Source organism: Colias eurytheme, chromosome 4, assembly GCF_061535395.1.
Source record: "Colias eurytheme isolate Ceu_HAF_F1 chromosome 4, ilColEury1 Martin Lab GWU primary, whole genome shotgun sequence".
NCBI classification, from domain to species: domain Eukaryota; kingdom Metazoa; phylum Arthropoda; class Insecta; order Lepidoptera; family Pieridae; genus Colias; species Colias eurytheme.
In genome coordinates, this window is record NC_142983.1 from 3749479 (window position 1) to 3763360 (window position 13882).

The 13882-nt window shown below is 33.0% G+C and overlaps 2 protein-coding genes across 2 annotated transcripts; one reads left to right on the forward strand and one right to left on the reverse strand.

Annotated features, from left to right (window-relative positions):
* Nucleotides 1-2699: 2699 nt before the first annotated feature.
* Nucleotides 2700-9805, reverse strand: Ror (Tyrosine-protein kinase transmembrane receptor Ror). Its single transcript, XM_090120384.1, has 4 exons — nucleotides 7244-9805; nucleotides 7015-7157; nucleotides 6426-6575; nucleotides 2700-3821 (listed from the first exon to the last, which is right to left on the reverse strand). The coding sequence occupies exons 1-4, from the start codon at nucleotides 9515-9517 to the stop codon at nucleotides 3473-3475; spliced, it is 2916 nt and encodes a 971-aa protein (XP_089976510.1). The 5' UTR covers nucleotides 9518-9805; the 3' UTR covers nucleotides 2700-3472.
* Nucleotides 9806-13014: 3209 nt separating this feature from the next.
* Nucleotides 13015-13774, forward strand: Ssb-c31a (single stranded-binding protein c31A). The gene is made up of 2 exons (XM_090120420.1): nucleotides 13015-13135; nucleotides 13472-13774. The coding sequence occupies exons 1-2, from the start codon at nucleotides 13070-13072 to the stop codon at nucleotides 13727-13729; spliced, it is 324 nt and encodes a 107-aa protein (XP_089976546.1). The 5' UTR covers nucleotides 13015-13069; the 3' UTR covers nucleotides 13730-13774.
* Nucleotides 13775-13882: the final 108 nt, after the last annotated feature.

The window sequence follows — 13882 nt, forward strand, 5'->3', positions numbered from 1 at the left end:
TAAAAATGGTATCAACATCTACAGTACAAAATTTCGCAAACGTACACTGAATAACAAATATAGGTATAGGGAATAATAATGTAAGGTAACAAAGTTGTCGGTAAATGTGAACCGTTTTATTTATAACTCGCGACAAAACACACGACTGTCCGTTTAATTTCATCACAATAAAGGTATTTGAAAGTTATTTACATGGATGAGTTTGTGTTATGAAACTAACTGATTATGATTGAATGAGCTGTGATAATTTGAATGAAAAAGCACAAGTGCTACTAGATATGTAAATGTTACCGTAAACAATTGATAATATACATGTTTTCAATCCGAAAATATCCAAAAAAGTCACATTTTTTCTGAATATTTGTTGGTTTTCTCGGAAATGTATCTGATTTTGATAGCTTTTAAGTAGATAAGTAAGTATAAACAGCAACATCATATAAATGCTAAAATAGATTAAGATATAAATATTAAAGGTGTACAAAAACTTTACACACGTGTCTAGGCTGCTCCAAATTAGATCTTAAAAATATCTGATCTACAACAAATTCTGTTTGCGAATAAATTTCAATTTTCAATCAATGGCAACACTCACAGAAGTATAAAAAACGCTATCAACTTGTGCATTAAAAATATTAAAAAGGCAAGTATCCTCGACTTAACAATTTTGAGCGTGATATACTTTTAGGTATTATATTATGGAGTAGGGGAGACATGGCTTCCTGTAAAATTTAGAAATGTAAAGTTGTCGGCACGTAACTTGGCCACTTTTTAACGTAGTGGGGGAATTTTGCGCATATAAATACGTACTAAAACTTGATACGCATACTTCCCCCACCACGCTACTTTTTTGCCAAGAACACTACCTGTATCGACAATACTAATGATTTGATTGTGCTACTCCTTTTTTATGTGCGATTAAAGACATAAGATAGGTATAGGTCCAAAATTCGCCCGCATCTACCTGATTAATAAATAAGGTCTGACTCCCCCATACTATAATACCTGTATGGTGATATGCAAGAATAGATAAACTTAAAAACTTTTGGCAGTGTTCAATTTCACAAAATTTTAGTATAATGGATCGTCATTCAAAAATATCTTCGTTGTTGAGCTTATAACTAAGGCTGGATGAATAACTGCAACTATCTCCACATGAATTAAGTATTAACAACATTATAACTAAAACAATAAATATGTTACTTACTTTAATTAGAAATCGAGCGTTCACGATAAATGTAATCGCATCAATTCCTACATTAGGACGCTAAATTAGTAATAATCAGGAGAAGAATAGAATACCTTAAAAAAAGAAATAAACTCTAACTAGTATGTAATAAGTTCAGACTTCAGTGCCATGTCTTTTGTCTTTCTTCTATCGCATTTCTAAATAATAATACTAAAAATAGGACATTTTTAGGAATACATTTTCCTAATTGGATAAATCATAAGTACATTGAGTGATTTATTCTTACATAATATTTAATCCTGTGTTAAATTCCTGATTATTTGTTTATTTTAAAATAATAATTCGGTAAACAAAAAATTATACAAATAGTACCTAATAATCATATGTATTAGTAATTTAAGTAGTTGCCTCATCTGTAAATTTGCACCTTTGTCAATTCCAGTATATTCAGAAACCCATAATAAAAATCAAATAATAATTTTCTACATTACGAAAATGTAAACAGTATCTTAAACAGTCAAACAATAGTGTAAGCATAGATTCAGGCTATGTATACAAAAATATAACGAAGATTCGTTATATTTTTGATATTAGATATTATTATTATTCGATATTAGATAATATCGACAAAAAAACTTAAATAGACAAAGCAGAATGTCTATATTATGGAGTGTAGAGATAAGAATGTTTGTTGTATTGTAACAAAAATTAAAGAATCCCCAAATCACTAAGACCTCATTCACACGAGAGTTAAAAAAGCGTTGCGTTAAAAGTTAAAACCCGGCGTTGGCGCTTTTTAAACGTTCTCTCTGTGGTTGTTCATACTAACGCTTTAAAATCACTCATGTCTCGTCTCTGGCTTCAGTAAAACGTGGAAATGGTTTCTGCTAAATTAATAGCACTAGCGATTTGTGTTATTAAAAGACGAAAAAGAAAACAAATGGCATTCTGCTAAATTAATAGCACTAGCGATTTGTGTTATTAAAAGACGAAAAAGAAAACAAATGGCATACTCTGTTCATTCAGAGGATGTATCCTCTGAATGAACAGAGATACTTAAAAGGGCAGTTTGTGACATTGTACGAAGAGTTAAGGCAATACCCCGGAATTTTTTTAATTATTTTCAAATGTCTATATAACGATTTTGAATACAGGAACGGACGAGACTCCACATCTATAATTAATAGTTCGGGATCAACAATCCACGACATCGTATCGATTTTCTGATGATTATAAGCACAACAAACACGTGATACCGCTGAGCGAGCGTGCGGCATACTGAACGCAGCGCCGGCGCTTTTTTAGCGCTCGTCTGAATAATAGTAAGAAGTTTCCTATGGTCTATTTTATTTAACGCCCAACGCCGAGCGTTGAAAATAGAACACTGCGCGATAAAAAAGCGTCGCGCTTTAAAAGCGCTGACGTGTGAACATATACTTGGGAATGCATTTGTTCTATTTGGACGCTTTTTTAACGGACGTTAAAAAAGCTCTCGTGTGAATGAGGTCTAAGATTCCGACATCGGACTGGGCATTTAGAGTAACCAGCTGGAAAAGTATACTTACCTTTTACATATTTACGTATTCCAAAATTAATTAATACGTAACTAAAAATTTTAACAGATTTGCAATATTTTTAATAATGCATGTCTTATTGCTTTGGCACCGCAACGACAACAACTCAAAATGTTGATCTCCTTTCCTCTGCACTCCATAATTTTTATTTAAAAAAGATGTCAGAAACTAAGGAAGACTTTACTCTGTCATATTTTCTCGTCTATTCTCTATTGTAAATTTAAACCGTATAAAACTTTATAAATTGCACTATCCTTCTGTGAAAATTTTGAGTATTTTCTAATTCATCGCTAAGTACATCTATTTCAATATAAATTAACCAACATTTGGTCCTTCACAAAGCGCTTGGAAATTGTTTTTACGAAAAACAAAATAAATAATAATCTACTAAAATAAAGTTACTAATGAAAAAATAAATAAGGCGGTTTCCTAATCTTAAACTAGCGTGTACCTATTAGCAATAGCAATGATAATTTACTTACATCTAAGTCACAAATTTCGGCCGAGAGTAAATTTTAACATTTAATAACGTTACTATCGCATTTGCGTATTCTACACAATTTGTATTAAATTTAATAATTTATTTCTGACGGATGTTTAATATTTCGGTATCAAATTTATGGACGCAAACGCAATAGTGACGATAGCAATCAACATACATAAATGGAATACCACAAATCTCCATCTACCATTCCAACTATCTAGCGTTCAACTAAATTTCATTCCCAAAATGAGTGTTGGGTATTCGGACGATAGTTTCCTTAGTGCCTACTTTATCTGTATCTATTAGAGAGCCGGAGCTGTGTTTTTTAGTTTTCGGCGCGAGAGGAGGTACTTCGCTACAAGTGGAAAAGTTGTCGTCATTTCTCGAACTACCCGCAGTACTGAATTTCTTTAAACTGCCCGTTGCTAGGGAACCGTTAGAGGAGGAACAGTGAGGTGGTAGAAGTGGGACCCTTTCTTGGAGCTCCCGGCTTGACGTCGGTTTGAAACCACACGCGCTGGTATTATCTGGTGGTACGGTCTCTGGACAACCTCCCATTTGGATCCAATCTTGAATACTGTAAACGAAATAAGATGACATCATTTTTACATATACTAGGTTGATCCAAAAGTAATGATAATTGGGTATTTCCTGTGCACATAAAAATATAAAATAAATATTTTTTGCTTGCTCATGTACTCACTAAGTTATCACAAAAAAATCATATCAACAGGCCACGTTTCCAAGTATTTACATTAATTTGAATGTGAACCGTGGGTGCCAGAATGTTTCCCGACGAAAAGAAGAAACAACGATTCGACATTTAGAGGGTGAATTTCCAAATTTTTTATGAGATCAGGATAATTTTTTGGCACGATTTGTGATCATGGACGTTACCCGGGTTCACCATGTTTATGCTGAAACCAAGAAACAATCAATGGCCTGGATGCGAGCTTCCAAAGTGACGATGAAGAAATTCAAAGTGAAAATTAGTGGGATAGATTAAAGCGGTAGTTTTTTGGTACGCTGAAGGAATAATTATGGTGGGATATTTTAAGAAGGTAGCCACTATATTGGGCTCTTACTACACAGACCAAATTAAAAGATTGTGGTAGGTTAGTGAGGAAAAGAGACATGGCAAAATGCGGGCTTGAATGCTGTTTCACCCAGACAACGCACCAGATCACAAAGCGTCAGTTGCAATGGCTGCCATACAAAAATCGGCATTCCAAATGCTTGAACACCCACCCTGTTTGTTAGATCTAGCTCCTAGTTATTTCTATCTCTCTCCTCGGCACAAGAAACACCTTCGAGGCAAGAAATTTTAAGACGACAGCGAAGTGATGGCCGCAGTAGAGGGGTTTTTGTGGATGAAGTAAAAAAATTTTTTTTTTAAAGTTTTAGAAAAAAATATCGATGTATATTATCTAGTTAGAAGACTATCTAGAGGAATACATAATAATTTTAACTGTAATGACCTTGTTTAATATTGATTATCATTACTTTTGGATCAACCCATGTATTTAGATATCATTTCAATAAATTAATAATCTAAGCTCTAAAATTATTTGATATGTTTCTAAAGCTTAGATATGTCTGATATTGGACCTACATTTATTTATTTTATTTATTTATTTATTTATTTAACAGTTTTATGTACCATTACAAATTTTACAATCATATAATATTAACAGAAAAGGAAACATTCACAGCACATAAGGCAACCTTATCGCTTATCAGCGATCTCTTCCAGGCTGCCCAGAATACTACATAGAATACTACATAGAATATAGATAGATCATAGATAACAAATTGTTATACGAAACTCGCGTATTAAATTAACAGATTAAATAACTTACAATTAATGATTAATACAAGCATTTACAATCAAATGATAAGTATAATCAAGTATAAAACCAGGTTATTGATTCTGATAGGTAGTTTGTTGACCCTACGACACTATTGTGGCTAGCCTGTAATTTGATGCGACGTCTCTATTCTATATCTATATACAGGGTGTCCCACTATTGGTATACTAAGCGCGAAGAAACTTGTAGTTTTGCATACACTGATCACGTAAAAAATACTTAAACAACAAAATTACGTCTAAAATTTTTTGCTAAATTTTTCCTGAAAATCCATGTTTTTTTCTCTAGCTTCGCGCAACCGGCATATACCGCTTCTCTAATGTGAGCATTTTGTCTATGAAAACATAATATTAAACGATAGCTCATGTGCTGGTGACAAAGATGGGCGGGTTGCTTGTTATGGGTGTACACATAGAGTTTTAAGAATTCATCTACTTGAAAAAAAAAATGCGTCTGGAATTTTTTAAGTATTTTTTACGTACTTAGCGTATGCAAATCTATAACCTCCTTTGGGCTTAGTATACCAACAGTGGGACACCCTGTATATTTTATAAAGGAATTTATGTGATTGTTAGTTCAATCTTTACTCATAGAAAAACTTTATGAAAACAATTGATAAGCATGAGAGAAAACACTTTATAAATTTCACGACTAAATGCAAATATCTACTTATTATAAACTACTCTTATATGACTAACTTTCTCCTTAAAAATAATACAGACTTACTACATGAATTTCTAATTCAACTTTCATACAAAAAGGTTTGTTTTAAATAAATTATACATATAAAAAATTATCAGATTTATTAAACTATTGAGTACAATACCAATTTAATAATTATCGACAAATTATCATTATATCAATAAAACAACCAAATTTAACTTGTTAAATATTTTTGAACATTGACCCATATGACCCAGAAACCGCAAGTGTAGTTACTTAATTATTTTAAAATAAAAAAATAATAACTGTAAACACAAAAGAGTACTATGACCGTCTTTCCGTGTCGTATTGGATAAATCAATTAAACATTTGTAGATAAGCCATATTATGTATAATTGTTTGAAGGATTTTGCTAAATGTTTGGCACAAGAAAATACTTCCAATTTTTACCCAACAAAAAAATTAGATGCTAAGATACTTTACTCAAAAGTTAAATATTTACATCTATAAAAAAACGAAATTGATTGATGCAAAGGAAATGAAAGTTTGAACGAAATCTGGCCGTTTAAAGTGGGTCAAAATCGCGCCCAAAGAAGTCGGTTACAAACAAACATACAGGTGAAGCTAATATAAAGCGTGTAAAAACTTACCGATTGACAATTTCCTCGAAGTTGGGTCGTCTCTGCGGCGTGTGTCTCCAGCACTCACGCATAAGTGCGTACATGGGTGGAGGACACCCGGTGGGGGCCGCTAGCAGTTCTCCCCCACGCACCATTGATATTACCTCCTGGTTGCTAAACCTATGTGCAAAAAATTGGTTGTCTGTAGTCGGTTTACATGCGATAGTTGAACGTGACAACGTCCGATTGTGCTTCTTTGTCGCTCGTGCCGCGCTCTCGCTTGCACTTCAAGCCTTACATGGAACGCCTCAGAGCGAGGTAACGCCGCATGAGTCATGCTTTTTCGTGCGTGCAGCCGGCTCTATCGAATTTTAAGACGTTGTCACGTCAATAATAATAATTCATTAGCTATTTTCATTAAAACGTTTTATCACTAAAAGTTTAGTAAGTAGTCGGCTACTTACTAAACTATTTTTAAGTGAATGAAGGGTTTAAGATATTAACTGCCAAAAAGCCGAAAATTATTTCATAAAAACATGACAAATATGAAAGAACAAAATTCCTTAATTGATATTTAAGTTGCAATGTTGGTCACATAAGATAAAGAATAAAAACAAACCCGTAATATGGTTGTAGTCCGTAACTGTAGATCTCCCATAGCACTACACCATAGGACCATATATCACTTTCTGTAGTAAATTTACCATACAGAATAGATTCTGGCGGCATCCAACGCACAGGAAGTAAGCTTTTTGATTGCACCTATGAAAAAAAAAATCACGTTAATTTAGCGTTATTCTCATAAATAATTTTCATAAATAATCTGATATAATTGGTACTCTACTCACTCTGTAATAATCAGAACTGTAGATGTCCCTTGATAAACCAAAATCGGATATTTTAACAATAAAATCATCCGAAACTAAACAATTTCTTGCTGCCAAGTCTCTATGAACATAGTGATGAGAGGCAAGATACTGCATTCCAGAGGCGATGTTATTTGCAATGTTCAGTAAGCGCATGGGAGGCAATCCTTTACCAGAAGGCGGTGCCCGGCCCATTAAAAATTCATGCAGGTCTCCACGAGCCATGAATTCAAACAGCATACACAGTGGCTCCTCTCGTAAAGCTACTCCTACAATACAAACAATATTTTCGTGTGTCAGCTCTGAAATTAAATCAATTTCTCGTCTAAAGTCAGCTTTTGTTTTAGCCGATGCATTCTCCTTTAATGCCTTCACAGCAACATATTGCGTTTCTCCATTCTTTTTAAGTGCACCTTTGTAAACTTTACCAAATGCTCCTTCGCCCAATTCTTCATGAAACTTGATCTGTGATAAGGAGTATTGAGGTACACGGAGCACACCATTCCCTCTAACATTTCTTGTCAAATGAGGCTGAGTGCCATTGTTCTGATTTGTCAATAAATCGTTCATTTCTATAGGAGAATTAAGTCTCGAATCACCATATATATTTTTATCTGCATTTGGCAAATTTATATCCCTTATAGTGGATGCACTACCTTTTCGCTTTCGTCTCAGGACGCATGCTATAAATCCACCAATTACTACAATAAGGAAAAAGAATATACCAAGAATGTATATCCAGATTCTATGAGCACACTTAGGTATGTCACATAGCTGTTCAGTTTTGCCATCATTGTCAATAACACACCATGGTTGCGATTTCATTCCACCAGGGTTTCTGCAATAGCTATGCCGACCAGCTAATTCTGGATAATCTGACATCCTAATGTGCATCTGCTTTGACCACGCTACACAGGGCATTCCATTGTTAGCTACATTCACTCTCCCCAAGTAACCACTACCATCTTCCCAATAGCATTCATCATCGGAGAGTATTAAAGTGCCTATACCAATTTCTAAGCAACCAGGGTCATCTTCTGGCAAATCTTGGCATTCTTCAAGAGTCAACTGTTGTCCAATATGTGGATGTCTCTTTGCAATAGCATATTCTGTTTGACAGAGTTCATTCTCCAATATCTCACAATCTTGTTTACATACTCGTCTCAGTATTGTTGAATTATATCTAAAGTTGAAAACATCTACAGACATATTACTATTCGCTAATTGAGGCTGTAATCCATTTGGCAATTTATCATATACAACTTTTGGAATATCATTAATATTACCTTTTTCTGAGTCAGGGTGCAATTTAAATATCTTCTTTGCTTCAATGAAAAATTTCTCATTTGTAACAAAAGGATGTCTACATATAGGAAATGTTGAGTAACAGAGACTGGGAAGGGCATATTGTTCACAATGAGAACTAATCTCATTTGAATATTTAGTCACTTGGAATGCTTTATGTAATTTGTCTTCTAAAGCTGCCTGTGTTGTATTATATGGTATGTAAACAAATTGACCACTGAGATGGGACTTGCATACTTTTCCTACATATTCTTGGCATATAGGCTCCAATACTTGAACCACTGTTAAATTCTTACTTGCAACATTGTCTTGAGCAATCATTCCTTCTGACACCAAATTCGGTGTTGTTTTTATATCAACTATAAATTCATTACCATCTTCACTACTGGGCAATATAGATGTAGATAATTCGTTATTTTCTACATTAACACTATCAACAATTAATCTAGAAGTCAATTTCTTCTCATAATTTTGCTTAATAACACATGTGTAATTGCCTTCATCAGCCCTGGTTAGATTTTTTATTTTTAGAGTAGTGCCTATGGTATCAATTGTTTTATCAACTTTAGTTAAAATTTTTGTCTTTATGTTTTCAATTATAGCTCTGTTATCTTTTAACCAGTATACTTTCACATTCTTCATTAAATTCTGAATGATGTGATCTGGTGGTAATTCCTTCAGTGATGTTTCTATGCCTTCTTTATTTTTAGTGAATTTCTCAACTTTTGTAAAATTCATAATAGCCTCACATTTTAACCGAACATCCGTACCTGGTGCCTTCTTTATTAGAGGTGCTAATGTTTTAGCAAAATAAATATCCAGTTGAATATTCCATACTTTTTGCTCCGATGAAAAATTAGATTTCAGCAACGATAACGACTCGCCCTTCGATATTACAGGTTGGCTTTTGTATAAAACAGTAACAATAACTACAATATAAAAGAATTTCATGATTAAACATCACTTCAATCCTTGTGCCTTAATAATAACACATTTAAAGAGCCAAACGGGCCATTTAGACCTTCAAATTCTCTTACAAGAGAACGTCAGTGGTTGATTTTCATTTTACTTTGCAGTATATTTTCACAGAAATCAATTATGAATTTGAAAAAATTGCCCGAAAAACAAATAACATAGGCGCGCAGCACAGCCGAATCCCGAATGCTATCTAGATTATAGTCATATTTAAGGTATTTGCCAAAGATCCAATCGTAATGTTTATCCACTATATTATTCACCAAGCGCGGCGCTCAGAAAAATAGTGACTTCGAATCTTCGAATTATTAGAGTACTGAGTATGGCAACATAAAAATAAAATGTCAAAGTAGAGTGCGTTCTTGAGTGCCTTTCACGAAAGAGTTCCCCTGCCGTTATGTTGGCATACCTGACTGTCAAAAACGAAAATATTTTTTTTTAATCAAAAATGACAGAGAAAATATTCTCCTTTCTTCCTAGCCTTAGGGCGTATTCAGAAAGAAAGCTTGAAACTTATAAGCGCTTATCGGCGCTTGTCATGTTCATATATTTTCCTGCGCGGGTTACCAGCGCTGACAAGCGCCGATAAGCGCTTATAAGTTTCAAGCTTCCTTTCTGAATACGCCCTTATCCCGTATCTTACGGAGTCGGCTGCCTAGAAAGGAGAATATTTTCTCTGTCATTTTTGATTAAAAAAAAATATTTTCGTTTTTGACAGTCAGGTAAGCCAACATAACGGCAGGGGAACTCTTTCGTGTAACGCACTATAATCAATTTATTATTAGCACAGATAAGATATACATAATACTACAAGTATTAAAAAGTGGAAAATTTATATTATCTGTGATAATACTAAACTAGTGAAAAAATTATTAAATAGGATATCCAGGAACCAGTTAACTAATGAAATTAACTACTAAATACGTTTAGACAGCTACTTAAATATAAGTCACTTAAAATTAAGTTAAAATTTAGTTACCTACTTTCAACAAAATACGTGTAAACCAGCCTTATAAGTAGTACATGAAAACCTCTGACTAGTTTAAAGTTATCTGTGATCAAATGCATTGACACTTTACAAATGACAGATCCGGGCTCGGAGCAATTAACAAGCCTGGAGAAGTAACAATTAATTGAACAATAACGCACTAGTTTGGCCTTTTTAGCTTATGGCAAAATGTCATGCGAAAAAAGAGGACAGATATATGTCAGTTCGACAGTTTGAAATGACATGTAACCATTACAATTTGTTTTGATCACCAGTCTGGTGATCATCGCTTGGTTATTTTACTTATCTTTTTTGAAGTGAAAAACGAGTGTTTTAGTTTAATTTGTTATTTTATGAAAAGACAATTGACTAAAGATAACATGGCTTGTGTTGCTTACGGCTGTAAAAACCGTAGTAATGTGAAATCGGACGAAGATAGAAATTTGTCATTTCACAGGTTAGTGTTTTGATCAATTTTTTTGTTAATTGTATTATAAATAAGTTAATTTACCTTATTTTCTTAATCATCTATGTTTTATCTAACCGTAATCATTGAAATGAAATCATAATCAGCTTAGTTTTTAGAAAAAATGCAAAATATAACTTCCATAGTGTTGTGCAATTATCGATACTTGAGTAGGAACGAAGTACTTCATTGATAATGACTGCTTTAGGTTAGGAGAAAAAAAAAGGTATTTAAGTATGGATTTTATTGTTATTTGCAGGTTTCTGGCTTGAGAACAATTAAAAGATGTTTGGGTTAAAGCTATAGCACAAGAAAAATTGGAAGCCTTCAAAACATTCTCGGCCTTGTTCAAATCATTTCGAATCAGACGGGAAGAATAGTAAAGTGCTTTGCAGAGATGCTGTGCCACAAGTTTAAGGTGGCATCTATTTTAAATAATAAATATTGTAATTTGGTAATTAAGTATCGAAATTAAAAGGTTGTAAAAAAAATAAATGTTTATTTGTTTTATTTGAAGCAATTTATTTTAAACTTGTACCAATTTTTTCCTGTGGGAATGAGTTATTTTCCTGCGGTAAATTGTAGCCTATAATATGTTATTCTGATGTTTAAACTATATAATTATGAAGTTCCATAAAAACTCATTCAGTAGTTTTTACGTGAAAGAGTATCAAAATATGTCCATTCTTATATATTTTTGCTTTTATAATATTAGTAGGATACGACCATAGAAATCTAAATAACAAGACACTAGAAGTCGTAAGCGTGCGTGACCTTGTCGCCACTCAGGTGATTTGCACATCACCAGTGCATTCGTCACTGTTCAGTTGCTCTGGAGACGTATGAGTGTATACATGGTGTGTTTCAGCAATTCCCATTGCGGATATTCTTCCACAAGTTGTAATTATACTTACCTATAAAGGAATAATATTTCATCGGAAAATATTTTTTTTTAGAAATAATGCCGTTTTTCCTTAAAATTATAGAATATTTACAAGTATTACGAGTGTCACCATAGTAATCGAAATAACAATGAATGACACAGTCGACCATTCTTATTATCACGTTTGTTCGTATTGGACCAAAAAGTCTCATATACTTAGGGATGTTATTCTAAAATAAACCGTAAATTCGTGCGTTAGGATACATATTCAAAAGCTTAATTTAATAGATAAGTTAGTTTTCACTAAAATCAAGCTGTCCAATAAAAGGCATAGTTTACTTGTGTGTACTGTTTAGCTTTCGGTTTGAATGTGTTGATTTTGGCGACAGCGGTTTTCATACGAATTATGACATTACAGCACTTCTATGTGTCTTGTTATTTAGATTTCTATGGATACGACTATTGATTTGTAAAAAGATCAACCAGGTGGAAGTCAGATTCGCGCACGAAGGGTTACGTATAATTCTATGAATGAATCTATGAAAACAGGAAAAAATACGTACCTTTTTACGAAACCATAAAAACAACCTAAACCGAAATACTTCATAATATTTTTTTATAAATACCACTACCATACAATGCAAGGCAGTCAATACGCATCGTAAATGAATAATTCCAAATTAAACGAATCTTAAAATTTGGAATTACCTATCCATAATTCAAAATTAAACGAATCTTAAATTATCTTCAAGCAATTTTATAACTTAATTTTTTTATTTATCGATATTTTAGTATTCGATAAAGTAAAGGCAAGCACTACCTTTTTAGAACAAAAAGTGGCTACATGTGGATTTGAATGCCAAGCAGATAACAGTGTGTTGTCTCTTTCTATCGCATTAATTAGGGTATTGAATAAAAGAGAGCCACTATATAAGAAACGTTCAATTAATTGTTACTTCTCCAGGCTTGTTAATTGCTCCGAGGATCCGGGGTTACAGTCTACAGATTATATTAAATATTAATAAAACTCAAAAGTTATCACCACGTCAAAAGTCAAAACCAGTCAAAACCATCGCGGGATCGAAAAACGAAAAACCCTACATTTTCTTAGTCGTTCGTTACCGTTTGTCGTTTGTTTTTGTTGAAATTTATTAACTTTTTAAAGTTTTATTACACGACTACCGTAATACAATGCCAAAGAATAAGAAACAAAAAGACGATAGTTCAAGTAGCGATAGTGATGAAGGTCCAGTAGATGTAAGAAATTAATTATACTTTCCACGTTTCATAGGCATATTTTCAGATAAAATTATATATATTTTTACTTCACCTGTTTATTATGACTTATGAGTTATATTAAGTTTATCTGAGGTGCATCATGTACTTAGCCGGTAACCTTAAAAGTTAAAACATAACATTAACAGATGTTTTCAGTTGAAATATTTTGTTTTCTTATTAGGCTTAGCGTATCATTCTCGAATAGTGGAAAATTTCCTTTTTTTTTTTTCAAATAAGAAATAAGAATTAACATAATATCTCATTATTTGATAATTTTATATTGTGTATTGTAACTATTTTGTATTTATTTTACAGAGGAATCCTCCGCCAGAAAAGAAGGCGAAGACCAGTTCACGGACGGATGACAAAGAACCTACTTGGGTGCTTCAAGGCAAAAAATTAGTTAAAGTGAGAGAATTTAAAGGAAAAGTATATGTTGATATCAGAGAATTTTATGAGAAGAATGGAGAACTGTTACCTGGCAAGAAAGGCATTTCCTTGCAACCTGATCAGTGGAGGAAGTTATTGTCATTAGGCGATGAAATAAATGACACAATCAGTTCCATGTGTTAAGATGTTCATTTTGTTACAAGTTAAATAAAGCTATTTAAATAAAAATGTTTTTAATTTACACTAACCACTCGACCCAAAAAAAATAGCCTATGTTACTTGGATTAAGAATATTATCTCCTATGTGGTAGATTTTGAAAGGCAAATTAAATTTCA